The sequence below is a fragment of the Hippopotamus amphibius genome, chromosome 12 (genome assembly GCF_030028045.1).
Source record: "Hippopotamus amphibius kiboko isolate mHipAmp2 chromosome 12, mHipAmp2.hap2, whole genome shotgun sequence".
Classification (NCBI taxonomy): domain Eukaryota; kingdom Metazoa; phylum Chordata; class Mammalia; order Artiodactyla; family Hippopotamidae; genus Hippopotamus; species Hippopotamus amphibius.
In genome coordinates, this window is record NC_080197.1 from 17412457 (window position 1) to 17440428 (window position 27972).

Here is a 27972-nt window from a genome sequence, read left to right on the forward strand (position 1 = left end):
CAAGTTAAAATAAAGTGGCATCATTTTCCATAGAACATTCCATGCTGGCTAGAGAGGGGCGTGTTCATAGGGACTATAAATGCTACAAACGCCTGGAAGCTGACTTGGCAATGCATCAACTGGAAGACCTCTGACCCAGAAATCTGAATGCTAAGAATCTGGCCTACTAAGATATTAGCATAAGTGCACAAAAATGGTATGTACAAAGACGTTCACTTCGTGTTTTGTTATTTACAACAAACATAAAACTGTTTATGATAACAGTAAGGAAATGAAGGTAAGAGTACAGGCCCTGAAACAGACTGCCTAGGTTTGAAGCTCAGTTCTGACACTTACGAGTCAAGTGAGCTTGGGCAATTAAACTCTGTTATCTTGTCAATAACCTTACAGGTTGTTGCAAAGATTAAATGAGGTAATAATACATGCCTGTGACACAGTAAGTGCTCAACAAATGTCAGGTGGTGTTATTAAAGCAAAATATTATAAACTACCTAAATATTCAATAATGGGAGACTGGTTAGATTAGGATACATCCAATTTAATCCAGTCATTAAAAGGATAAAGTACTTACCTCTATTTTTATATATGAAAAAAAAATCAAAAAATCTAAATACTACTAAGAAGGATTATCTTTGGGGAGAGGGGCATGGATTTACACTGGAGGACTTCTATTTTCTTCATTTTGAACTGATCAGTCTGGTTTTTGGTGAGAATTACTTTTGTAATCAGAAATAAAAACGCTTCACTTTGAAAAAGAAAACTCTTCAAATGAAAGATATGTCCTCTTCAGGTGGCCTGAGAAAAACACACTCACTGGGCATTGTTTCCACTGCTCTCCTCATCAATGATACCAGGCACGGCCTTTCCTGCAGCTCGGCTAATTTCCCTTAAAGAAAAAAATTAAAATCTAGTAAACAAAAAAAATTTAGGAATTTCACACTCCATTCATTAATAGTAACTATGAATTAGATACAAGAACTGTACAGACTTATTCAAAATACAATTCTTAAAAATTAGATAAAGGTAATCCTACACACCTACATCTCTTTTGGGAAGCTTACAAAAGTCTACCTGAAAATATAAGAATCATTTCCTCTTTCTCGAGTCCTGTGGGGAGGGTCCAAATATGTACTAGACCCACATTCTAGTCCTGTGTTCTAGACTCTGTATCTTCAGACCCAGCCGAGTACCTGGCAAGTTCAAGCGTGGAATGAATCACTTAGAATATAGGGAAAAGCTCCCAGAAGGCCCCTGATGGTGCCTCTCTAGGCAGTCATTTCCCACTTTCTCAAAGCTCTAAATTTATGTTTCAGGATGCAGTGGATAAGAAAAAACTGACTTCATCCTAGTTCCAGGGGTGGAGAGTATGACCCAACTGTGCCACCAGGGCATTCTATGTCCTCTGCCACAGCGACCAGTTCATGATGTGGCCTAGGTGGCCTAGGTCAGCTCAAAGAGAGCAAACCTCAGGTCTACTTTTGAGGGAATGTTGGGACCAAGGCATGTGCTCCTGCCCTAACTGGTGTGGCATGAGGATACGAATTGGGAACTGTTAAAACTATCCAGCCCCCATACACAGGAGAGCAGAGCCAAGAGAACCGCAGAGAAATGGAACTGGAGCCCTGATGACATTATGACTCTTTCAGTCAGTCCATATCCAAAGCCTGCCTATTTCTTGGCTTTTCATTTCATGAATTAGTAAAGTCTCTACTGTTTAATCCCATTTGAATAGGTTTTCTATTACTTGCAAATGAATATATTCTGTCAAAAAGGTGATGTGGAGTCAGGTTTCAAAACATAGGAGGAATGTTATTTGATGGATGAAAAGTAATATAATAAAATAAACTATGATATAATAAAACAAAAAGGCAAGAAAGGAAAAAGGGCCAGAGAAAAGAATGTGTGAGAAGAGAGAAAGGAAGAGAGAAAGGAAGAGTCACATAGGAAAGAGGAGAGTCACTGGCAAAGTCATTTTTGCTTTCAATATGCTTACCTATTCAAGACTCCATTGGAAACTAGAGCTTCTTTAGGATGAAAATACTTATAATATACATTTCTAACCACAGCATCTTTAAGGGGAAAAAAGAGGAAGGTGCAACTTAGATTAGAAGTAAGTCTGATATTATAGACATGTACAAATTTTGACCTGGAAGGAATCCTGGAAATATATTTTGATCTCTCTCATTTCTCTCAATGCAAGAAGCCTAGCACCAGAAAAGTCAGACAGCGGGTGAGGCCAGAATGCTGGACCATGCATGCACCCTCACAGCCCAGGGCTTTTTCCATTGTACTAGTAGGCCCAGAGGACTACAATATAAATAATAAATAGGAAATCACTGCCTCTAGTAAAATAACAATAACAATAATTACCATTATTAACCATGATTCCATATTCTTCTAGGAGAAAGTTAATGTTGGTGTCAAATCTGGACTCCCCACCCTCTCCTAGCATCACAAGGATATCTCCACCGCCATCGAGGTACTTCTTTAGGACTTCAAACTACACAGAGAAAAAAAACAATCTATGAATATACCCCAAAGCCCTTTGTCCAAAACTCTATAAGACCTTAACTAGCTGAAAAAGAAACAACTTCAAATCTCACTGCCAGCCAAGGATATCAGGACAAAGGCATTTCATACCACTTCCCAGAGAGGACTTCTGTTCAGGTCATTGACTGATCAAATCATGTGAGAAATTCATGTTGTCTACCTATCTCTTAGAAGGCTCTCTTCCTTTCACAAAGCTGGGGACGGAAGAAAATCTAGAGCTGATTTTGTTGACCTAGACTGAGAACACCTGGATGGGCAGTCTAGACCAATAGCCTCTCAACGTTCTTCAAGCACCTCATGAGAATAAAATTGGAATGTGCACTCCAGTATGTATAGAAAGTATGTATGTTTATATAATTACAAAATAGACTCCCCAGGGACTTCCCTGGCAATCCAGTGGTTAGGACTCCATGCTTTCCCTGCCGATGGCCTAGGTTCAATCCCTGGTCAGGGAACTAAGATCCCACAGGTCACGCAGTACAACCACAAAAAAACCAAAAAACCCCAAAAACAAAACAAAAACTCCCAAAATGACATTTTTAAGGATAATAAAAATATGAATAATTTCCTTCTGGCACCCCAGTGGTGCCAGACCTGGATGAAGATGTCTGCTGACCATTACAGTCAGCCCAATGGAATAAAAACACAAGAGAATGTTGATTCTTAGGAAGAAGCTAAACGGTCTTCTCCTTTCCTTCCCACCTCACTCCAGTTCTAAAGAGAAAGCCTGGTGTCAGGGGCTAGTTTAGTGAGAGAACATTTTATTAAGCTAAAGTTCCAAAGAACAAAATCTGCCTCTCTAGGGACCCCCATCTTTTGGAAGCCACTGTTTCCTACCCCTGAAAGCCTAAATAAAGGTTTGGCCTGGCACTCATCTCCTCTTGGGAACAGGCCTAGGTATGGGTCTCTGGCCCTCTCTCTGGATGTCCTGGCTTTCCTGAGGCTGCTTGCTCCTTGGCACAGATGGGGACACCTCTCTTTCTTCCCTAGGTAAGAAAGGAGGTGGAGGAGAAACTATTGATGTGTGGGGCCATAGCCCAACAGTATTCCTCCGCAGGCCACTGCCCCCCGTGTGTACTTTCCAAGGGGTCTCATTGGGTAGCGATGGCTGGTCACATCCACATTCCCAATGGTAATTCCTGCTCCTCCTCTGAATTAACCTGATTAAGTAGTTATGTCTCCCTCCATGCCCTTCCCAGATGAGAAGGTCTTCTAATTAGGTTGAGGAAAAAAAAGGGCAATAGAAATGCTCCCCTGTGGACCCATCCCTGTGGCCCCACCCAAAGTAAGAGAAGGAGACCTTGGATGCGCAAGTTTAAGGACCACATTGGCCCCGCCCTGCCTCCACTTCCCTCCTCCCTACAACCCTCCATGAACACCAAGCACTTCCAAGTCTCTGTGAGAAAGGCTCTTGCTATGTTCTGGACTTTTTGCTTTTTTAATCGTGGTAAAATATACATAACATACAGTTTACCCTCTTAACTATTTTTAACCAAAACAAAAACTTCATACCCATTACAAAATAACTCCATTTCCCTCCTCCCTCTAGGTCCTGGCAACTACCATTTTCACTTTCTCTCTATGAATCTCACTACTCTGGGTACATCATATGAATGGTACCATACAGTGTTTGTCTTCTTGTGACTGGCTTGTTTCACTTAGCATAATATCCTCAATATTCATGCATGTTGCAGCAAGTACCAGTACTGTCTTCTTTCTAAAGACTGAGTAATAATTCATTGATGTATTCAGTTTGTTCATCCATTCACCTGTTGGTGGACACCTGGGCTGCTTCTGCCTTTTGGCTGTTGTGAATAACGCTGTGAGGAACATGGGTGCACAAACACCTCTTTGAGATCCTGCTTTTAACTCTTTTTATTTTTTTCAGCTCTTTATTGGAGTATAATTGCTTTAGACTGTTGTGCCAGTTTCTGCTCTGCAACAAATCAGCTCTTTTGAATATATATCCAGAAGTGGGACTGCTGGATCATATAATCCTATTTTTAATTTTCTGAGGAACTGTCATACTGTTTTCCATAGTGGCTGCTCCGTTTTACATCCCCACCAATAGGGCACAAGGGTTCCAGTTTTTCCACATCTTTGCCAACACTTGTTATTTATGCTTGGGTTTTACATTTATCATTCTCTGTCTATCTGTGAAATGGAATTAAAAAAACAGCTTAATTTTAAATGGAATTTTCCTATTTTTAAAGCAAAAATGTGCCAAAGAAGCATGGTTAATACTGAATTAGCCTGCCCTATGTGTCTGGCACTTTACATGCATTAAGTCAGTTAATCATCACAACTCCATGATGAAGAAAGAAATGAAGGCAACACAGTTAAGTGGTGAAGAGGGATTTAAGTCCAGGATTTCAGAGCCTATGCCCCTATCTCACTACATTTCTTCTTTATGGATATTTCTTACCTCAGCTGCAGTAAATTTTTCCCTTGGCCCAGCTGTAATCCACAGTTTCACCCCAATTAGCTTCTCAGATGTGATTTCATCTTTTAAGCTAGAAATATGATTTTAAAAGCAAATGTTAGATCCATTATTTAAACCAATTTATGAGCTATTTCAGTATCTAGACTGTATGGAATGAGAGGCTACAGAGGCACAGAGATGAAGGGATTTAGAGGTACCTGGTCCAGCCTCTCTCCCAAAGTGAGAATCCCCTCTAATAGGCCTGCCCCAGAGTCATCAGCCTCTGCTCAAATGCTACCTTTAAGCTAAGCTGTCCAAATTAAACCACACTAGAGCATAAAGAAGTCCTCCAACTACTAATTCAATCAGCTCTACCATTACCATGTATGATTACATATCCTTTACCCATTAAGAAAAACCACACACACACACACAGATATTTTCATTTTTCCTTTCCCTAAGCTGAAGTACTGACCCAAGTTAAAATATGGAGAAAGCCTCTAACCTCTTAAAAACTTACATATGTATAATTGGAATAATTATTTGATTTGTGATTTGGGGGACCACTTAATTATATGCTAATTGCCACTTTTCGAAAGAGATGTTTTAATAATAATTTATTTCTGAACGATCTTTAAATGGAACTCCTCCCATAGTTTTCAGTGTTATCAGCAGGCTATTATCATCACTCAGAAGGGAAAACAATACACTTGGTCACCTCTGAATCTTCCAATTACTCCTAAGTTTTTTCTGCATGGATTTATAGCCATTGCTGGTGGTAAATACTTCCTTTTTGTATGCATTGAAAAGAATGGTGCTTCGAAGCTCTTTCTCCATGGTCACCTTATGGAAAAAAGAAGGGATCAGTAAAAAGGGAAACAATAAACAATATTTCAAAAAAAAGACCCTAAAAGGAATAAATAGTCTACTTCTTATAATTCATTAAGAAGCGTTATACCGCCGCAACTTAGCTACAATTTCTCTTCAGTTCCCAGAGGCTGAAAGTGAAATGAATAATCATGGCTGCAGAAACCCAAGGCAAACCCTGGGTTTCCCACCAGCCCATTCCCACGGCCCTGCCCTGCCTTCACCCTACCATGCTGGGAACCATGTTTCCAACCTGATCCCTCAGTGCTAACTACTATTAAATGTGGAGTACAGTTTTGTAAATTCTTTTTATACGTGTGTTAACTTATAGTTTTATTTACAAAACAGGACCATATGCACTATTCTGCAACACACTTTTTTCACCTAACTTGTATCTTTCACATCTTTCCATGTCACTATGCATGGATCTATCACTGTTTTTTTTTTAAAACTGCTGCACAGTATTCCATTCTATGTATGTGCCAAAATTCATGTAACCAGTCATATACTGATTGACATCTGTTTTATCCCCCCAATTTTTTGCTAGTTAAAAGAATACTACAGGGCTTCCCTGGTGGCGCAGTGGGTAAGAATCCGCCTGCCAATGCAGGGGTCACGGGTTCGATCCCTGCCCCAGGAAGATACAACATGCCGCGGAGCAACTAAGCCCGTGCACCACAACTACTGAGCCTGTGCTCTAGAGCCCGCAAGCCACAACTACTGAAGCCCCACGTGCCTAGAGCCTGTGCTCTGTAACAAGAGAAGCTACCGCACTGAGAAGCCCACGCACCACAAAGAAGAGCAGCCCCCACTCACCGCAACTAGAGAAAGCCTGTGCACAGCAACAAAGACCCAACACACCCAAAAACAAATAAAATAAAATAAAAATAAACAAAAAAATTAAAAAAAGAATACTACAAACATCATCTTTAAACATGATGTTTTTGCGCACTTTGCATATCTATAGAATAAATTCCTATCTGTTGAATGGCTAAGTAAGTTATTTCCAAATTGCCCTCCAAAAAATTGTACTAATTTTTACTTCCACTAACACTAATCCATTTGTTTCCACACAATTGTATCTATTTTTAATTTTTTCATCTTTGCTATTAGGATATGCCAAAAAAAATCCTTATTATTTTGATTTGCACTTTGAAATTAGTGAGATGGCCATCTTTCACTGTTTATATTGGCCACTTGTATTTCTTCTGATTTTCTTGTTTAAATACTCTGCTCATTTTTCTATTGGGTTTAAATCTTTTCTGATTGATCATTAAACAAATACTTTCATAAGTTTACTTGTCTTTAGACTTAGCTACTGTTTTTGTTTTGTTTTGTTTTACTTTGGTTTAGTTTGGTTGAATTTTGCAGGCCACACAGCAAGTTTTAAATTTTATAGAGTCAAAAGCATTAATCTTTTCCTTTCTGCCTTCTGGGTTGCATGACACATTTAGAAAAGTTTTTACCATGCTAAGATTATAAATACATCCAACAATGCTTTCTTCTAGTATTTTTATGATATCATAATTTTTAAGACAAATTTTAGTCCATTTGGGCTTTATTTCGGTGCTTAAAATTAATTTTGTTAATGTTATTGTTTTAATTGCTAGCAAGCTGCCTGACACCAATCCATCTTTTCTATGCTAATTTAAAATACCACCTTGCCCATATATAGGCAACTGAGTTCCTGCCCAGTTCCATACTATTTTAATTACTACAGCTTTATAATATATATGTTATAATACTTGGTGGTGCTGATACGAGCTAATCCCTCTTATTACTCTTAATTTTTAGAATTTTCCTCGTTAGTCCCGCATATTTATTTTTTAGGTTGACTTTTAAAATCATTTTGTCAGGTTTAAAAAAAATCCCCCCATGATCCCACCTCAGCTGTCTTTTCCTGTTCCACTCCATCCATGTCCATGCTTATCTTCATAGTGTGTTCATACAACATTGTATTCCGCCTTCTGATTAGATTAGCAGTTGTGTGGTTATGCCACAATAAACTCAATCTTCATGCGCATCTTTTCGATTTTTTGCCATCATAGACCCTACTGAACTGTACATATTTCTGTTTCTGCCATTAATTATTTTTGCCGTAGGGCAGATTCCTCAGAGCAGGATTCCTAGAAAAGGCGGATGGGACTAGGATGTTATGTTACGGTTTCTTGTCCAATGCTCTTTCATACTCCGCAGGATGACTAAAAATCTCCCAGCCGGAGGCGAGCTAGATTCCAGCCCAGTCTGAGGTCCGGGATCCGGCCTTATATCTGCGGCCCCCTTTTACTTTACCCTAGCGGACCTCTATTTTCTCTAAGACGGGCCCAGCGGCCTCGAGGACAGTCCGGCGAGGCCTTGGCCAATTCCCAGGCCGCCACAACACCCCTGCGGTCCACCACAGTCGGAGTCCACCTTACCTGAGGCCCAGCGACCACCATCTTCACCTGACGCCGCCCAGCATCCCGCGGCCCGGTATCCAAGGCCGCTTAGCAACGGCGGAGGCGAAGCGGCGCTCCGGGAAGGCGTGGACCCGGGCGTGGAGCTACCTCCGGAGCGACGTGATGACGTCAGGACGGAAGAGGCCGATTCACCTAGCTCCCCCAGGACCGGAAGTATGGGTGGGGGAAGGGGGCGGGGCTAATGTGGGACTGTACCATTATTTTGGATAGGAGGTAAAATCAAATAGAATGTGGATTAACTTTAGGCCAAAGATAAACTCATTTCATTTTCTCCTTTAATATCGAGTCTCATTAAAGCCTGATAAAAATGATTGGCTCAAAGGCCCAAACTTCGCACCATCCTGAAGGAGGAGACTAGTGGACGCTTCCGGCACGGGGTGAGGAAGGGCCAGCCTCGGTCCCAAGGGCGCAGGCGCAGAGCGGTGGCTCGACGCGGGTGTGGAACTTTGTGGCTGCGAACTTGGGCCGGGGTTGTAGGGTGGGAAACGCGGGACTCGAGGCTTAGCGCGCGTTGTAGGAGGGTTTCAGCGCCCTGGGAGGCCGGGGAGGACCTCCAGGAGGAGGGTGGGCAGGTTTAGTGGTGAGTATGGGGCCATGAAATAGTTCTTTCTGTTTGATTAACCCCGCATCTATCAGCGCAACAGTGCCAGGCCCAGGAGGGGCGGTGAACCCGCCTTGTGGGCATCCCCTTGCGGCGAGTTACACATGACCAGATTCTACCAAAAAATAAAAACTTTTAAGGGAGCTGTGAGGGGCCGAAGCTGGGCACACAGGGGTCCCGGTTGAGCGGGGAAGTGAGAGAAGAATGGTTCATTAAGGCAAGGATTGCGGAGGGGCATTTGGGTCGAAGGAACTGTTTATGCGGAAGAGCCAACGCCATGTACGGGTTGCCCTGATGTCGCCATGAAAATGAAAAACCAGACGCCGGTAACCCCAAACAGGCCACCCTTCCCCGCAGGGGAGGGCTCAGTGCTTGCCCTGAGGGAGCGTGCACGTGTGTGCAACGCAGCTTGTCTTGCCGGCTCAAACCTATGAGAGCAGAGACTTTGTTACAGTCTAAAGCAGGTACAGAGTAGCTGGAGTTTTAGGGTCTTAAAACACATGCACTACTCTTGTTTCCTTTTCGCAGCTACTGTCACTACAAAGTTAAAAAGTGGAGAAGGGGGTGATTGTGATTTCTCTTCTGAGGATGCTGTCTTTTGGTACAAAATTGGGTGAATACAGTTTGCAGTCAAGTTTTTGCTAGAAGACTGAAAAAGTACCCGCCTAGAGCACTTCTTCCACTAGTGGAGGTTGTAGACAGAGCAAGGGCCTTAGAATTAGCTGCCGCCAAGTTCAGTTCCTGGCTGTGTCTTGTACCAGCTGGGTGACCTTGGGCAAGTTGCTTACTATCTCTGAGTGAATGTTTCTTATCTGTAAAGTGAGGTTAATGATTTCTAAGTGCTGGCTTATCATGAGGATTGTAGATACTGCATATGCAGCTCAGAATGTGCTGAATTAACAGAGGTAGGAACATAGCTGTTCTGATACCGAACAGATCGATTCAGTATTCATAATTTTTCATTTTTATTTTCTATCCTGGTGAAAATTTGTGATTTTAGAGTCTTAGAACAGATAGAACCATTACGTGTTTCACAACCCACAGCGAGTTGTGTGTTTTGACAGTACTATCACATTTCAGACAAGTACACTCTCTTGCTTTTTGCTTTGGGAAGTTGGAATTTTGGCCTCTCCCTCATCATGTTTCACATTTATCTTATTAGCAGATGCTATTAAGATGGAAATCAAATCAAAGTGTTTCCCTCAGAATTCACAGCACATGGCAGAGGGTAACAGTAGCTCTTGACCCAGCTATGATCCCCAGCAGTTCAGTGTCAGTGTCATAGGTGTGTATTCCATGGTCTTATAGCTTCATCCCCCATAATTCCTAGGGCAGGGGGCTGGGTAAACAAAAATCTAAGGCAAAGAGTGGGACTGAGTTCAGAGGAAAAGGCGGTGAAATCACCAGCACACACTGATGTTAAGAAAGTTCCCTTCTTGTCCATAAACCAAAAAGCTAATAAGACCACCCTGAAATAGGTGATGTACCAGAGGCTTGTGAAAAAGACTTTTTCACTGAAATAGGGTAGCATGATCCATCAGACAAGTGCAGGGTATCCTGGACTCATAGGGTGTTATATGCTCACATTGTGTCCAATCAGAATTGATTTTAGAAATCGGTAATCACCAGGCCTGTACCAGCTCCAGCTTGGGCTCCCTATGGCCCTAGGCCTGCCAAACATACAGAGGTGTGTGAGGTAGAGCATAGCTTGAACTTGGCAGCCAGGCTCAGACCATGAGCGTCCAACTGAATGCCTCTTCTTCAAGACCCCATTTCCCATCACCTGGCTTGTTCCAGCCAATTCCTGGCTTGGCTCTCCTTAGAGATCTTGACAGTCATTCTGCTTGAACCTAACAGAGTGAGAGGCAGACCAGCACAAAGGTTACCTGTGGGAGCCCCAGAGTCAGCTTATATGGCTCCAAGTCCCAGCTCTGGCCCTTATTAGCTATGTGCCCTCCAGGCAAGATACAACTTCTCTGCCTCTGTTTCTTCATTGGTAAAAAAGGGGGTAGTTCCTACCTTAGGGTTGTTTTGATGAAAACTGAGACCTGAAAGAGTCTAGCACAGAAACTGGTTCAGCATAGGCAGGTGTTCTGAAGCTGACTTCGACCAGATAGGCAAAAAAGGAGAGGTTAACAGGATTGGAATCTCTCATAATCATTGGGAAAAGTAGAAAATGAGACTCAAGGATTCCCAGGAATGACAGGAATAATGCTGCAGCACTGATCTAATGAGGAAAGCCATGCTGCCAGTAAATACCAATTGCTACATCGTTGCCACTTCTACATCAGGAACTCAGTTTTGTGGGTTTTATTGCTACAGCCACCACATGAAAGAGAGCTCCCAGTTCCTTCCTTGAGTCAAAAATCTGGCACAGGTGCATCCTGAGGCCACATGCCTGGCCCAAGCTGCAGGCGAGGCTGGGCAAGTTAGTATCTAGCATTTTCAGCTATTGTAAGTGGTGGTACTTATTGCGTCTCATTATGGCTCATAAAATAGGCAATTCCCTGAATATAGGAAGAGGTTCAGATGCCAGGCAGACAAACCTAGCAAATGTGCCATGCCACCCACCCAAAGAAAGACATCATCGACATAGAAGAGTAAGAGGGTGTTGGGGATACCCTATAGGCTTGTTACATCTCTGTCATTTTACACATTGAGGTTAAAATCCAAATGCCAAGAGACCTTCTGGTAAAGAGGTGCTGGTTGCCTACCCAACATTTTCCCCTTCTCCCTTAGTGTTGAAACCCCTGTGTTATTGTGGGGAGTAATGTGCCCAGTTAATCAGAAATATATCCCAACCTCCATTATAGGTAGGATGGATGGCTACTGAGATTCAAGCAGAAGTCACTGGGTGGGGCTTCTGGGGAAGCTCTGTAAAGCTGCCCTTTTGCTCTTTCCTCCTTTTTCCCTGCCCAGGACGCAGAAGCAGTGCTAGAGCTCTAGTACCAGCTTATGATAATATTATAATCCTAATAGTAGAAGCCACTTGCCACGAATGGCAGAGCAGAAATACAAAAAGCCTCTGATGACATGCCATACCAGCCCTGAACCACCTAACGCCATCCTTTTATGTGCTGGGGGAAAATAATCTTATTTAAGCCATGGTACTCTGGGTCTCTGTGACTAGCAGCTGAAGGTAATTCCTTCCAGATACGAGATGGCTTCAGTGGTTTCACAGGTGCTTCTCTTCTAGCAATCCAAGGTGGCATCATCCTCCGGCGCATAGGAAAATCCCAGGAAGGCACTTGAGGCCCCGGAGCTGCTGGCAGTAGTGTCGGGAGTGCAGCCAATGGACTTCGACACAGCTTCTTGGGTGAACTCTGGGTCAAAGTGTTTCAAGTCAGCAGGTCCTGCCTGTGAATGTAAACCAATGGTGAGAAGGGAACACTGGGGTCAGAGCTGCCAAAGGAGCCCACAGCCCTGAGAGAGATGTTAGGGCTCCCCTCTGAGTGTCCCAGGGGCACCCTTACTTAATTGTCAGTTATTCATGGATTTACATTGGTCATTGTATCCCCTGAGGTCCAATAACAATCTATCAATTCCTCCACCACCACCCCCCCAGCACCCTGCCTGCTCTACACCAACCCTCCAGATGCTGCTGGTAGGAAGTAGATTGTTACACGAATGCAGTATGAATCAAGAACCTAAAAAATGTGCACAACGAATACAGTACAGAGAACGAACTAGTGGTTACCAGAGAGGAGAGGGGTGGGAGGAAGGGCAGAAAAGGTGAAGGGGCTTAAGAGGTACAAAATACTAGGTATAAAATAAGTTACAAGGATGTAATGGACAGCATAAGGAATATAGTAATACTTTATAATTACTTTGTATGGAGTATAATGTATAAAAATACCAAATTACTATGTTGTACACCTGAAACTAATTTAATACTGTAAGCCAACTATACCTCAATAATAAAAAATAAATAAATAAAAATACATTCATATTCTTTGACTTGGTAATTCCCCACCTGGAATCCATCTTAAGGAAATAATCGGAATTGTGGGCATAGATATACACTTAAAGATATTCATCAATCCATTATGATAAAGAAAAAATGGTAATAACCTAAAGTTCACCATTAGGAATATGGTTGGGGACTTCCCTCATGGTCCAGTGGTTAAGAATCCACCTTCCAATACAGGGGATGTGGGTTCCATCCCTGGTCGGGGAACTAAGATCCCACATGCTATAGGGCAACTAAGCCCGTGGCCGCAACTAGAGAGCCCAAGCACTGCAGCTACTGAGCCCATGCACTCTGGAGCCCACGCACCACAACAAAGAGCCCACTTGCCACAATGAAAGATTCTGCATGCCGCACCTAAGACCTGACGCAGCCAACGATCAGAGGAGGAAAGACGTCATCTTATTAAAAAAAAAAAAGATTCTTAAAAAAAAATAAGAATATGGTTGAATAGATTATGTTGCCAACATAGGGTTGAAATATGATACAGCCACTTGAAATCATACTTATAAAGCCTTATATGATTTAGGGAAATAATGACATAGTTTTTAGCAAAAGGAAAGAGGAAGGAGATGATATCTATCTGTGTGAAGTATGATCTATGTAAAACACAGAAAAAAGACTTGAAGGAAACACGCCAGTGGTTCTTTCTCTTGGGAGTGAGATAATAAACTTTTTCTCCTTGATGCTTTAAACGTTTCTGTTTTACACACTTTCTAGAATAAATACATGTCATTTTTATTATCAGGAAAAAAAGCTTGACATAGAAATCTTTACAGGGCTTGACTCTGTCTGGGTGTGCTACATGACACAGCACTTTAAAACCTGTAAAGGGCTCTGTGATGAGGGTTATTGGTGTTAAAAGTAGAGGAGTGGCAGCCTGGCTCCTCACACAGAGCTCAACTGGCAAGACACCTGAGTTCTAGACCCAATTCTGCCTCTAACTTATGGGGTGGCCTTGGACAAAGCATTGAGCCCCTTGGACCCTCGATTCTCCCATCTGTAGAAAGGGAGTGGGCTCAGATACCCTCCACAAACACCCTCCCCAAACACCCTCCAAGTTTCTACCAGCCCTGGGAATCCAGAATCTAGGATGTAATGACCTCTTACCACATTTGGGTTGAAGGGTGGAGTCAGCCTCTTGTGGTACAAGTCATCCCAGTTTATGGGGCTGAAGAATACATGGTTCTTTATCTCAAGCTGCAGGAAGAAGGTGCTGATTAGAAGTAGCCCTTTCCATTGGGCCCCCAACCCCACCCCACCCCACATCCCTCGGAGCGCCAATTCTATTGGCAACTGGTTGTCAAGCCCTAAAATCTTTACTAGGAAGGTAACCTGCTGTTCTGGCTGGTTTCCTAGGACAAAGGAGTGTCTGCAGTCAGACCTCTCTCCTTTGCCATTATCTAGAACCCAAGCCTTCTCCCTGTAGCATTTGTTTATTCCACAACTATATACTGAGCACCTACTCTCTACCATACTAGGCTGCACAGATATGTCAGTGAACAAGACAGCAGAACCTTCTCTTGGGAGCCCCGGGGGATCTTGGGGCACCCCCATCCCCCACTCTGCTTCAGTGCATTCCTGACTCTTCCAGAACGCTAACCAGAGAAATAGACCAAATCAACTCACTATGGAAGATTTGGGAAATAAAGCCCCAAGAAATGCTGCAGGTGGGACTTCCCTGGTGGTCCAAGTGTTTAAGACTCCATGCTCCCAATGAAGGGGGCCTGGGTTTGATTCCCGGTCAGGGAACTAGATCTTGCATGCTGCAACTAAGACCCAGCACAGCCAAATAAATAAATAATTTTTTTTAAAAAAGAAAAGCTGTGGTTTCCCAAATATCCTGAATTTAGGATTCAGCCCTGGGCATGATTCACCATGGCGTTCCTAATCCAAACCAATGTTGGCACCAACTTCTTCCTGTTCCAGCAGGACCCTCCCTCTATCTGTGTTTCTCAAAGAATGATTCTCTGACACTCTATATCAGAACCCCAGGGGGTGGGGGTTGTTAAAAAGCCAGATCCAAACTATTTCCAGAAGAATACCCAAGAAACTGGTAACACTGGTTGCCTCCAAATTTTAAAAACTGGGTGAAATGATACAAATGAACTTATATGCAAAACAGAAATAGATTCACAGACATAGAAAACAAAATTATGGTTACCAAAGGGGAAAGGGTAGTCTGTCTCACAGTCCATGCATCTCGCTAGGAAGAAGAACAAACTTCTAGGGGGAAAGTACTGTGATCTTTTCATAAATCCAAATGAGCTTTTGTTGAGTAGAGAGTGTACGATTATTTTTAAAGTTTTGCTTTAATTTTTTAAAAATTTCATGAACTTGTTAGGAGAACAGACTATGAATTCTGCATCTCTCTATTCAGATGCCCAGCTGGGGCCTGACATGTGAGAAAGTGCTCAGATATTTGTGAAAAGCAAGTCTAGTTCATTCTCTGCACAGAAGCCAGAGGAATTTCTCAAAACTCAAACTGGGTCTGCCACTCCCTGGCTCAACATATCCTAATTAATTAATTACCTGATTAATTACCCCTCTCTGCCTTGTTCCTACTGTAGGACTTTTGCACATGCTGTGCCCTGTGTCTGGGATGCCTCCTCCCAGCTCTCTGCACAAGTGGCTCCTTCCCATCCTTCAAGTCTCAGCTCAATCATCAGCTCCCCACAGAGGACCTCCCTGACCATGCCAGTGTGAACTTCTCCCATTAATGTCTGTTTCTGCTCATTGTTAATGTCTTCCTGAAACTGGCGGGGACCTGGGACCCTTTACTGGAATGTTTGCACTTGCACCTAGAAAAACATCTAGATAAACGTCTCCTCCTCCAACAAAATACAAAGAAACTATAAGGGACTAAAAAGAACTGCACACTTGCCAGTTGGGACAAATTATGAACCATAATATACGAAAAGACCAAAACCCAACTGCCACTTCTGAAGTGCTGGGAGAAAAAGCACGATACCGGCATAAGCCCTGCACACACCACCACCAAGGGGGTGGGCAGACCACCTAAGCCACCCTCCTGTCCAACCACAGATCCCCCGCTACCCTCACCCCTTTTAAGGAACCAGCCCACCCTCCTCGGAGAGCAAGAGCACCTGTTACTTGTTTTTGCTCCCTCATGCTGTAGCGCAAGTCCCAAGAAATCCTTGCCTGAATCCCCGTCTGGCCTCTTATCATACTGTCACACTCTGTAAAAATGTATGTTTGTTTGTCTGACTTCCCCTCATAAGCTTAATAAGGGCAGACACCCAGTCTCATGAACCCCTAGCATTTAGTTCAATGCCTGGCACGTAGTAGGTGCTCAATACATGTTGGTTGGATAAAAGTATTAGACTGAAGGAAATTAAGTAAGCAGCAGCAGCTGTGAATCTCCCAATGCGTGAATTAGCAGTGCCTGGTTTTACAGAGCAGCTGGATGCGTGTCTTCTGGGCTGCCTCTGCAGGGGGCTGCGAGCCCCGTGAGGGGCCAGCACTCTGCTGGCAGGTCACCTACAAAGTCTGTTTTGGAGCCCAGCCGCTGCCTCTGGTCCTTGTGAAGAAGGGCTTGCAGGAGGTCGCAGGCGGCCACCGTCCGGCCCCCGGGGATCCGTAGCGGCTGATGCAGAATGTTCTCATACATCTGGGACACGTCTTGGCTGTAGAAGGGTGGCTGGTAAGAGAGGGAGAGAGATGGGAGGATCATGCATGCTAAAGTGGGCACAGTTCTCAGGGACACTTGGAGCAAAGTGGGCAGCTGGAAGGATTCAGCCAGACCTGTGTCTTGTGCAATCGCTCACGTGGCAGATTGGAGACAGACAGAGACCTCCGGGCATCCAGCACAGTAGACAGGCTGCCGGGAAGGCCGAGAAGTCTCTCCCCACCAGTGTGAGGCTTGTGGATCTCCCCAGGCACCACCTCTATCCTATGTCTTTTAATCCAGCTTGTGCATCGACTTGGCACTTTGCGAAGTTAATGGTTTCCTGTCATAATTTCATGCCAGCCTCACAACTATCCTTTGAGACAGGTTGTAATTTTTCAGATGAGAAGAGCAGGGAGCTGAGGATTGGGTCCAGAGGCTGGTTCCACAACCTCCCAGCACTGTGACCTTTCTGGGTTTCAGTTTCCCTCTCAGTAAGATAAGAAAAACTCCATTTCCTGCGGTGCCAGCCTCCTAAGGCTGTTTTAAGGCACCAAAGGAGTAACATGTGAGACAGTATATTATAAAGTGCAGAACTGACTTTATTGAAAAAAGTATATTTAATCCTTGTATTCACTTTGACATCATCTTTTTTCAGCTTGGAGAGGAGTGATGGCTCATTCAGTTCCTCGAGGAGCCTGAGGAGGCCACACAAGGAAGAGATCCGCTCCCGTCTCCTCCAGAGTCAGCTATACCTCACTCACCAGGCCGTGCAGCATCTCGTAGAGAACCGCCCCCAAGGACCACCAATCCACTGACCGATCATAAGGCTCTTTACGAAGCACTTCTGGAGCCAAGTACTGTTGAAGGGAAATACACATATCTGAAAGACACTCAGCCTCCGTCTCTGCATTTGTAAACAAGGCGGCGGGGGGTGGAAGCTCACCAGGGGTTGATCCTGCTGTGATATATACTTGCCTGTGTATATGTTCATTCAGCATCCATTTGTCAAAGACCTGCTTTGTGTGGGGCTCTTTGCCAGTGTGCTAGGGACATAGAGGAAATCAGGCAGGACTGCCCTGTACAGTTATGTATGTTGTGCACCACACAAAATTACCTGCGAAAGGGGTAAGGGGGCTGCAAGCTTGGCTGTGATCAACTTACCAAGCCATAACCCTTGTATAGGGTTATATCTGACAACTGACATATATTTAAAGGGGAGGGACTTCCCTGGTGTTCCAGTGGCTAAGACTCTGTGCTCCCAATGCAGGAGGCCCAGGTTCAATCCCTAGTCAGGGAACTAGATCCCACATGCTGCAACTAAGAGTCTGCGTGTCGCAACAAAGATCCCACGTGCAGCAATGAAGATCCCACGTGCCCCAACTAAGATCTCGTCCAGCCAAAAAAATAAATAAAAATTTAAAAATAAAGGGGAAACTTTTTCTAATTAGTCTGGGTGCCTTTATGTAATTTGCTCAAAATCATCCAATCAGTGTCTTGGGGCTAGGAGAGCCCTGGGAATACTCACAGGGCACTGGGAAGACTAACGGATAAAGTGTAAATCAACGTGGTACATACTTGCACTAGAAACCTTAGTAAGAGATGAACGGAAAAGTCAGGAAAGAGGAGGTGGCATGTATCTGGCCTCACGCAAGGAGAGAACCTGGGGCAGAGCTGTGCTTCCCGCCAAACCTGAGGGCTTGGTGGCCTCTTAGCCTGGTGTCTCTGTTACTGAAGAAAGGGGTCTCAGAAGCAGACAAAGCCACTTTGAGAGACTCTGGGAGTATGGAGAGGGGGCAGGGAGTTACACGGACCTGAGCCCTACTGGGTGTGTGGTCACAAGCAGGTCACTGAATCTCCTAGAACCTTGGTTTCCTCACCCACATAATGGGGCTGCAGAATCCTTCCCTAGGAGCCGTGTTAAGGGCACATGCTAATCTATGTGTTGGCCCTGTGGTTACTCTTGTCTGTACTCCCCGGCACCATGGCAGTGGCTGAGTCATAGAAGAGAAGATTTGTTAGGGCCACATGTCTCCGACACGATCCAAGGTGCCGTTTTCCCTGCTCCTCACCCTGGCAGAATCCAAGGAAGGGATGGCCGGGCTAGTAGGCTTTGGGAGGCCAGCTCTGTCCAGAGGACACCCTCCCATACCCAAACACAGACAATGGCTCCTGCTTAGAGAGGTCATCTGTCCATCAGCTCCCCTAAAACCAAACTGAGGAGGCTCAGCTGAAATCTGAGACCCAGATTCTCAAGTATACAGAGAAAAACAAAAGCTAAAGTCCTGTCCCATGCCAGCTAGGGAGGACTTGCCAGCTCTGCAGCCTCAGCCCCCCCACCCCCCACCCAGACATCTGTCCAGGAAGCTGGGAACCCCTTTGGGTCCAAGGTCCAAGGTTCAACATTGGTAGGAATTTAAGGAAAGGATTTTAACCCCAAAGCTGCAGAGACACCTTGGCAGGACAGAGAGATGTGTGTGAATTACTGCTGACACCCACAGATTTTAACCCTCCAGCCAACCCTCTTGGTGGCTGGATGAAGGTAGACCAGTGTCTTTACACCTGCAAACCTTGATCTTCACTGTCAGGCCAGGGCTTCCTATAGCACATGGACTTCACCCTGCAGTGCAGTGCTGGCCCATCCAGTAGCCACTAGCCACGTGTGGCTACTGAACATTTGAAATGTGGCTGATCTGAGCTGAGATGGACCCGTAAGTGTAAAATGCAGAATGGATTTCAAAGACTTAGTTAGAAAAAAAAGAATAAAATATTTCAACAATTTTATATTGATTGTATGTTGACATAATATTTTGTGTATGTTGGGTTAAATAAAATATATTATTAAAATTGATTTTGCCTCTTTCTTCTTTTTAAATGTGGTTGCTGGAAATTTTAAAATTGCATGGGGACTTCCCTGGCAGTCCAGTGGTTAAGACTCTGTGCGGGTTTGATCCCTGGTTGGGAACTAAGATCCCACAGGCTGTGTGGCTCAGCCAAAAAACAAAACAAAACAAAACAAAAAACACAAAAATTGCATATATGGTGTGCATTTCTGTTTCTATTTCTATTCGACAGCACTGCTGCAGTTTCACCAGCCTGGTCCCAGTGAAACTGTGCACCTCAGACTGGGACTTGAATCCATGTGCCGGGACTCAAACCTGGTCAAAACCCAAGATCTTCCAACTGAGATCACACAGCTGGTTTCAGGACTTAAGCTCAGGTTCTTGATGTCTCATCGCAGAATTCAGTGAGAGACAAAGTGATAGGTAAGAAGTTTATTTAGAGATTTATTTAGAGAGAAACACACTGCACAGACAGAGTGTGGGCCATCTCAGAAGGTGAGAAAGACACCAGGGTATGGGGGTTGTCAGTTTTTGTAAGGGTGGGTAATTTCAAAGGCTAATGAGTGGGCGGAGTATTCCAGGATTGGGCCACACCCACTTTCCCATCCTCATGGTCAGGCTTGGAACTGTCTTGGCACCTGGAAGTTCACTTGTGCACCATCTTGGACCCATTTGGTTCTAATCAGTTTATGTTATGTCCTAGGGCTATGTCATTCTTTCAAAGGTTGTGCCCTGCCCTCCTGTTTCACTAGCAGCTCCTAGAGCTGATGCCCCCATGACAGGGATGAGGAAACCAAGGCTAAGTGTACAGCCAGCTCAGCGGAAGTGCTTGGGTGGAAGGAGTGAGCCCCTCTGGTGTAATCTGGTGGCTCTAATCAGGAGCTGTGGCTTCACCCACTCCTGGCCTCACCCCCCCTAGGAGATTTAACTTACCTCGGGGGTGCCACAAAATGTGGACGTGGTCTCCTCGGGCTCTACACCTTCCTTGCAGAGGCCAAAATCTGTCAGCACCACGTGTCCCTGTAGAAGACAGGGGGCAGAGGTGGGAGGGTGGTCTGAGCCAAAGGTACGGCCAAGTCTATCCCCAAAGCCCAGATGCCACATCTGGGGCAGTGGCCATGAGGTCTGATGGCCCTGGCACAGGCATGGGCTGGTGGCTCCACTCAGACTCAGTGCTTCTAAACTGAATGTCAAGAGCAGCACAGGAGCCAGGTGGGGAGATGGCACTGCCCTGTCTGCCTCCAACCCATCACAAACTCAGATCCACAACTGACAGCAGCGGCAGTTTCAGAATGTCCCCACTGGAGAGGCCCAGTGGCAGCAGCCCCCTTAACAGAGGGCTGGGGACCCAGAGAGCAACCATACCTTGTGACAGCTGGGCAAGAGGGTGGCTGAGAGAGGGTATGCAGTAAGTGGATACTGTGGGGCTCTGCCCAGATCCCCTCTTTAGGAGCTGTCCTGCCCATCCCCCCTTGCTGGGCCATTGCCCTCATCCAAAGTCATGCCCCCTCTCAAGCGGCAATCCTCCCCATCCAATGACTGGTCAAATAGGGGCATAGATGCCCAGCCTCCTTGCCTCAGTTTGGAACAGTTCTAAAGAGCTATCCCAGCTCAGGCCCACCCACCCCTGTAAGATCAGCCAAGGCCTCACTTGCAACCACAATGCAGGTGAGCTTCTTCCTCTGCCCCATCCTGCCTTCTTAACCCCTCAAATGTGGATCTCTTGAGAGCATTTCCCAAAAACCTTCTGCACCCAATGCTCCATCTCAGAGTCTATTTCCAGGGAACCCAGTCTAAGACATGGAAGGACTACAAAATCCTCAAGCCTCCACGTCGCTCCACCCCTGCCCCTCGACCTCATACACACACATACATGCACACGTACACATGGTCACATGTACACATAAGGCACATGCGTGTACATGTATGTGGGTATGTGTGTACACAGGCACAGGCACACATGCACACACACACTTGAATGCGTCCCTAGCCATATGCACACGTGCACAATGCATGCAAACCCATGCACACACGCTCATGGGCACACAGCACACATGTGCAGCTATCTGCACGCACACACATACACACCAACCTGGCAGTCCAAGAGAATGTTCTCTGGTTTCAGGTCCCTGCAGAAAATGAGAGTAAAGGGCACTGTGATGTCATAGCTGCTTAGTGAGGTGAGCTGGGGACAGGGGTCCTGAAGGAGGACTATTCCTGGAGGCGCACAAAGATGCACAGGAAGAGCCCAAGGAGGATGGGCACTAGATCCCAGGAAGGAGGAGGCACCCACCTGCTGACGGTCCCTCCTCCTCAGACAAAGGACCAAGTTCACCGGGATTTCATCAGGACCTAGGGGTCCATACAACCCTTGGCTGTTGGGGCAGAAGGGCCAGGCCTGGCTCTGAGCCACAGGCAGGTCTCACCTGTAAATGATGTTGAGGGAGTGCAGGTAGCCAATGGCGCTGGCCACCTCAGCGGCGTAGAACCGGGCCCGGGGCTCCAGGAACCGGCGCTCCCGCTGCAGGTGGAAGAAGAGCTGGAGGGGGAGGAGGTCTGTGAGAGGGTTTCTGGGCAGCTCCAGCTCCTCGAGTGCAGGGTCAGGGTCAGCTGCCCAAGTCACCCACTCTCTAAGCTGCAATGTCCCCATATGAGGAAGGGCATGCCGGCCCCCACCCCACAGAACTGGCTAAGTGTTAGCAGGAGAGGAGAGATGAATTAGGGATGGAGCACCTACTGTGTCCCAGGCTCCAGCCAGACCCCTTCACGTCTCTAATCTCTTTTTATCCTCCTGATTACCTTCCAGGTATAAGAGGCCAGTTTCTTGGAAAAGGAAACTGGAAGAGTTAGAGCAGTCAGGTGACTTGCCCAAGGTCACATACTGTAATTTGCAGAGCTGGGTGGGTCAAAGATGTGCTTTTCCTCCAACCCATGTGATAAAATGATTATGATGGTCAAACTGAGCCCACGTTAGACCTGCCCCTGAGACAGTTGCTTTGGTCTATTTTGCTGGCAAAGAAAGCCCTTCTCCTCCACCAGGTAATTTAGGGATGCAGGAGAAAAACTTCCCTCTTGGCAACAGGCTAAAGAACATGAGGTCACAAGTTAAATCTGGGGTCACTGAGAAGGGCCATCTTGTCATCTTGCTCAGAGAGACAGAAAAAGGGAGCCCAGCTTATTCCAGCTGTGCTTCTGGGTCACCAGGTGGCCTCAGATCGTTCCCACAGGGACTGGTCACTCTCATGTAGTGGTCTATGGTGTAAAATGGCGGTATTAGAAATATTGACCACAGAGCTCCTCTAACATTGACTTTTTTCAAGTCCACTTAAGGGGTCCGGGGCAGCTTTGCATGGAAGTCATGAAATGATAATGGCTGGGAATTACACCTGCCTTCAAATTCTGGCTCTGCCAGGTATGGGCTGAGTGGCCTTGAGCAAGTGAGTTACCTCCCCGAGACTCAGTTTTTTCAGCTGCAAAATGGGTCTGTTGTAAGGATGAGGGAAAATCGTTCCAGAACCTAGTGCACCGTGAGCACGTGGGACGGAGAGCTCCCAGGGAGAGTCAGGCAGGGAAGGCGCTGGGCAGGGCGGGGGCGCCCACCCACCTCTCCCCCGTTGACATAGTCCAGCACAAAGTAGAGCTTCTCCGGCGTCTGGAAGGAGTAGCGCAGGCCCACGAGGAAGGGGTGGCGCACGTTCTTCAGAAGCACGCTGCGCTCGGCCATGATGTGGCTCTGCTGCGGAGTCACACAGACCGGCCATGTCACCGCCCACCTGACCACCCCGCCCAGGATCTTCTCGTGCACGTGCCCAAACACCCACCGTAGCTCCTCACTGCCCTCAGAGCCAAGCCCGGGCTCCTTGCTTAGCATCCAGGACTCTGCGTGGTCCACTTCATCCCCCGCCATTCCACGTGGGTGCAGCTCCAACCCTGGATCCAAATCCCCTGCCCCCATCCCAGGGCAGGAAGCAAAGCATGTATGATTACTGCGCAAATGAGTCCCAAGGACAATCTCACAGAGGGAAGAAGCCATGCACTATCCACATTCAGCCTTTGTTGCTGTTCCCCTGCCTGGATGCCCTGTTTTCAGACCATCAGAATCCTATCTTTGGACTTCCCTGGTGGTGCAGTGGTTAAGAATTAGCCTGCCAGTGCAGGGGACACGGGTTTGATCCCTAGTCCGGGAAGATCCCACATGCTGTGGAGCAACTAAACCCGGTGCCACAACTACTGAGCCCGAGTGCTGCAACTACTGATCCCATGGGCTGAAACTACTGAAGCCTGCACAGCTAGAGCCCGTGCTCCACAACAAGAGAAGCCACTGCACTGAGAAGCCCAAGCGCTGCAATGAAGAGTAGCCCCCACTTGCCACAACTAGAGAAAGCCCACACACAGCAACGAAGACCCAATGCAGCCCAAAAAAGCTGAAACAACAACAACAACAACAACAACAACAAAATCCTATCTTCAAGGCCAGCTGCAAGGCCACCTCCTTCAGCTTTCTGAAGGACACTTGCCCTTCAATGTCCTTGTTAACAGTAATCCCCTCTCCTGAGTCCTGCAGCTTGACATTCAGTTCTCTCTCAGGGCCTGCTTTGTCCTTCTCATAGAGTTGCTATTAAGAGACTCAAGTCAGCAGAAGCATCTAGAACTCCCACATGGCTGTGGCTCAAAGCGCCTTTGGAAAGCCTAAAGTGTGACCCTTCACATTGCACAGATGGGGAGGGTGGCACCTGATGGGCAGAGGACTGGTCGCCCATGGAGCCCTGATTCTTTAGAGGAAGGCAGAGGGCTGGGACTGGGCCACCTGCAGGTCCTCTGGGTGAGGCCGTTGGCCTGCCTTCCTGGAGAAGGGTCAGCATCCCAGGCACCACCTGGTCCCCCTGCTGGACCATCTCTGTGCCCAGAGTTGGGACCCATCTTTGGAAGCCACCCAAGGCTGGGGGAGTCGAGAAGCAGGAGCGAAGATGCCTGGGCCCAAGTCCTGGTACCTCTTTCTTCTTTAAGATGGACTTTTTCTGCAGCACCTTCACTGCATAGAACATCCCATCGGACTTGTGCTTGGCCAGTAGGACCTGAGCAGAAAGACAGATGCAGAACCCGTGGGTGACTACTCCACTGGGCTTTGGACTTCTTGATGGTAGTGCAGGCCTCCAGCCCTGGCCCTGCGCCTGTGATTCTGCAGGCTGTAAGCTCCCTCTCTGCACATGCAAGTGACAGCAGGGCACGCAAGAGGCCGGAGAAGGGGAGACCCAGGCCTCCCACACTCATGGGTCACTCACCTTCCCGTAGTTTCCTTTGCCAATGACTTTGAGGAAGTCGAAGTCGGTGGGCCGGGCACTGGGGGATGAGGGAGGAACATGGGTCAGCATTTGCATGCGTGGGAAACTTGATGGCTTAATTCAAATCAGAGTTTCTCTTTAAATTAGAAGCTGGAGAAGGCAGGGAGCTTTCTAAGAACGCCATGTTCTCCCAACCAAGAGGGTCTCATAAGACTGGCCCCTGCCTCTGGGTATCTCTCAGTTGAGTAAACAACAGGCAAGGTGGGGAGAAAGCCAGACACAACAGCATAGAAGGCAAGGAATCTGACCTCCAAAGACTGAGAAGGGCCTGGAGGTGGCGAGCTGCTAATAATGCAGACTTTGCGGAGGGGATATTCCAGCCACAGGGCAGAGGCTGGAGAATTACTGGGAGATAAAGCTGGGGGCTGGTCCTGGGCCCCGACAGCAGAGGGTCTTGATGCTGGACCAGAGAACTTGGATTAGGGGAGCCAGGTATGAGGGGAGCATGGGAAGAAAGTTACTTGAGAGATGAGAACTCACTTTGGGTTGGCAGAAGGCCCCAGGTTGATATTCCCATTGGCCCTTGGGGGCTAAAGACATTTAAAGGAAGAAGTGATTAAGATGAGAGGGTCCCCACTTTGGGCCCCTCCCTTTCCCCTGGTCCAAGCCCTGCTCCTTTTCCAATATCTCTACCAGCCTTCTTTCCTCCCCTCCGTCCATCCTTCCTTCCATCCTTCCATTTACCAACCCACCCACCCATCCACCATCTCACCTGCTTCACACAACAGCCTTGGGAGGCTGCTGCCTGTTGTACCAAATGTGAGGATGAGGAAACTGAGGCCCAGAGAAGAGCTGTCCAAGGACTTACAGGCAGCCCCACGGGCATGAGAACGCAGATGTCCTCAAGGCCAGTCCCATGATTTTTCCACCCCATTTACTTCTTGAAGCCCTTGCCCGAGTCTCTTCTCTTTTTACCTCGCAAATGGCCCAGGTCTGTGAGCTCACAGTGACCCCAGTGGGCCCCCTAGTCCTGGGACAGCCCACCCGGATGACTGGGACTTCCACGATGTCTTCAGCCTTGGGAGGAGGTGAGCCGCCTGGTGGTGAGCGGGGGAACCAAGACCCACTCACCTGCGGACTGGGGGTCCCAGCCGGACTAGAGTCCATCCCGTGTAACAGTGATCAGGTGGGCTCTGGGGACACAAGGAGAAGCAGGATGAGAGAAGTGTTGTTGGGGAATTAGTGTCACCTGTCTAGGGCCTTGGACACCGCTGCCCTCCCCACCCCTCTCCAACCCCTGACACCGGCCAGAGGCCAGCAATGCCTGCGTGGGATGAGAAATACTATCCCCTGGACCCAGCCTCTCCAGTCAAACATCTCAGGAGGGAGAGAGGGGGGATGGTCAGGGGTGGCCCCTCCCAGGCTGAGTCTTTTCAAGGGTTGAGGATGGCCAGGGCACCAAGATCCTGGGGAGCCAGAGCAGCTCTGGATGCCTGGGCTGGAAGGACTCTTGCAGAGCATAAAGTCTGAACCCTCCCCCCCATTTCACAGGTGGGGAGCCTGAGGCCTAGAAAGGGACTTACATAGAGTCCCACAGCTTGTGAGGGGCAGGCTGGGCTCCGCTGGAACCCACACAGGCATGTTGCAACCCTGGATGCCTGTGGACAGCCCCGCGCTGGGCTCTGTGTTGACTATCATCTCTCTGCTACAAAGACTTCTGCCTAATGTCCCTGGCAGGGCAGCTGCCCTGGGGACCTTGGGCCAGAGCCATAGACAGACCCACTGGCCTATGTCTATTTGAGATGAAACAGTTGAGAGTGTGACCAATGGTCTATGTGACCAGGAGCATATGTCTTCCCTGTTCCCAGCCTGCAGGGTGGAGGAGGCTGGTATGTCCAGGTCCTGGCTCAGCATGCCCAGGACCCCACAGACCCACCCCTGCTTAGAAGATCAAGGCCAAGAACCAAGATCTCATCTGAGAACCCAGTTGCTCGCGGGGGCTGCTGAGTACTGTGCATCCCAAGACCCCAGCTTTGGCCTGCTGTGGGGTCTGGGCTGCAGTAGGGACCACCCATCTTTACAAGGGGGACCCTGGAGCAACCACCCCCTGGCCTTCTTGGGAGCAGAGAAAGTGACCCCAGGGGAAGCGAGGGAATGGCCCGGCCCGGGCTGCTGTGGGAGGCCCAGCCCTGTGGAGCCCTGAGAGAGTGAGCCGCAGAACTGCCCAAACAGGGAGTGCAGCCTGGCTTCAGCCAGTGCCCCGTGTCTGCACTCCTGCAGACAGCCCACACCCCCTCCCGGCCTGGCCCAGACAGCCCCTCTGCCAGGCCCTGGCCTCCCGCGTCGCAAGTACCTGCACAGCCCGAGGACAGGCCTCTGGGAGAACCAGCCGTTGGAGCCGGAGGATGGGCAGCGGACAAGAGAGCCTCTCTCTGTTCTCCCAACAAGAGCCGAAGTGTCTGTGCCTGGCGCTGGCCTGGCCCCGGCACCCAGCTCGGAGCTCCCGGCCACAGCGAGGGGGCTGTTGATGTCACGTGGGAGCCAGCAGGGCTTAAGAAGGGACCGAAGACCTCTGTTCCCTCGGGGACATCGCCTCCCCCTGGGGGGTGTGGGTGGAAAGTGGTGAGTGACAGCTGCGGGAGAGCCCGGCCGCGCTGGGGCTTGTTAGAATGTGTGTGAGTGTGCGGGGCAAGGGGTGTGTGTGCAGGTGTTGTGTGTGTCAGCGTGTCTGTCTGTCTGGTGTATCGCTGTGTCCCTGTATGTCGAGGTATTTGTGCATCAGTGTGACCACGTTTGTATAATTTTGTCGGTGTGTCTGTACATCTGTGACGGCCCGTTCTCACTGTGTGCAGATGTGCTTCAGTGAGTCACTGTGTAGTGTAGTGTGCGGACACGGCAGTGTGTACCTCTATATGTGTTAACATGCTGTGTGCATGTGTGTACGTGTGAGCCTGTGTGGGTGTCTATGAATACATGTGTGTGACAGTCGTCATTGGGTCTTTGTGTTCATATCGGTGTATGTCAGTAAATTGTGTGTGGTGGGGGGGGCGGCTGTCTATGAGGAGACATTTTCCCCGGGACCTACCCAGGCCTGGTGCAGACCATCTGGGGCTAAAGATGAGGTTCCAGAGACCCCACCGTGGCAGCTGAGAGCACGTTTGCCTCCCAAGAGGCTGGAGGTGTTTCAGAGCCCAGATGTCTGGTTCAGTCAGCCTGGCCTTGGTCTTTGCTGAACACTTGGCCTTTTGGGCCTTTTCGTGCTGGCCCTCCAGAGCTCTGGCCACTGCCTCCAGGGCAGGGCTGCTTGGCTGTGTAAGAGCCAGGAAGCAGGGTCCCAGCGGCACCCTGGTGCA

General features: G+C 47.5%; 2 protein-coding genes across 7 annotated transcripts in view; both read right to left on the reverse strand.

Moving 5' to 3' along the window:
* The window catches only part of IFT52 (intraflagellar transport 52), a 29627-nt gene extending 21241 nt beyond the window's left edge, over positions 1-8386 (reverse strand). Inside the window, exons 1-7 of one of the 5 annotated variants that reach the window (XM_057703482.1) lie at positions 8257-8374; positions 7725-7965; positions 5691-5815; positions 4976-5063; positions 2371-2500; positions 1994-2069; positions 815-886 (exon numbers count right to left, since the gene is read on the reverse strand). In XM_057703482.1, the coding sequence (XP_057559465.1) occupies positions 815-886; positions 1994-2069; positions 2371-2500; positions 4976-5063; positions 5691-5815; positions 7725-7793 (560 nt within the window). In that variant the 5' untranslated portion in view covers positions 7794-7965; positions 8257-8374. Of the gene's footprint in view, positions 1-814; positions 887-1993; positions 2070-2370; positions 2501-4975; positions 5064-5690; positions 5816-7724; positions 7966-8256 lie in introns of all 5 variants that reach the window. The other 4 variants (XM_057703480.1, XM_057703481.1, XM_057703484.1 and 1 more) reach the window with 4 other exon arrangements.
* Positions 8387-9881: 1495 nt separating this feature from the next.
* On the reverse strand, positions 9882-27111 carry SGK2 (serum/glucocorticoid regulated kinase 2). 2 transcript variants are annotated; one of them, XM_057702028.1, is made up of 13 exons: positions 26973-27111; positions 25751-25812; positions 25160-25209; positions 24620-24677; positions 24329-24412; positions 22942-23073; positions 21764-21876; positions 21430-21466; positions 20271-20357; positions 17259-17354; positions 16372-16527; positions 13977-14066; positions 9882-12256 (listed from the first exon to the last, which is right to left on the reverse strand). In XM_057702028.1, the coding sequence occupies exons 2-13, from the start codon at positions 25784-25786 to the stop codon at positions 12092-12094; spliced, it is 1104 nt and encodes a 367-aa protein (XP_057558011.1). In that variant the 5' UTR covers positions 25787-25812; positions 26973-27111; the 3' UTR covers positions 9882-12091. The 2 variants fall into 2 exon arrangements, with proteins under 2 accessions (XP_057558011.1, XP_057558010.1); XM_057702027.1 differs by lacking the exons at positions 25751-25812; positions 26973-27111 and adding an exon at positions 25392-25505.
* Positions 27112-27972: the final 861 nt, after the last annotated feature.

Coding starts and splice junctions, on each gene's coding strand:
- SGK2 (XM_057702027.1), bottom strand. CDS start 25,505: ATGCCCGTGGGGCTGCCTGTAAGTCCTTGGACAGCTCTTCTCTGGGCC. Junction 25,210..25,391: donor AAGGCTGTTGTGTGAAGCAG/GTGAGATGGTGG, acceptor AAATGTCTTTAG/CCCCCAAGGGCCAATGGGAA. Junction 17,355..20,270: donor CATTTTGTGGCACCCCCGAG/GTAAGTTAAATC, acceptor TCCCTTCAACAG/TACTTGGCTCCAGAAGTGCT.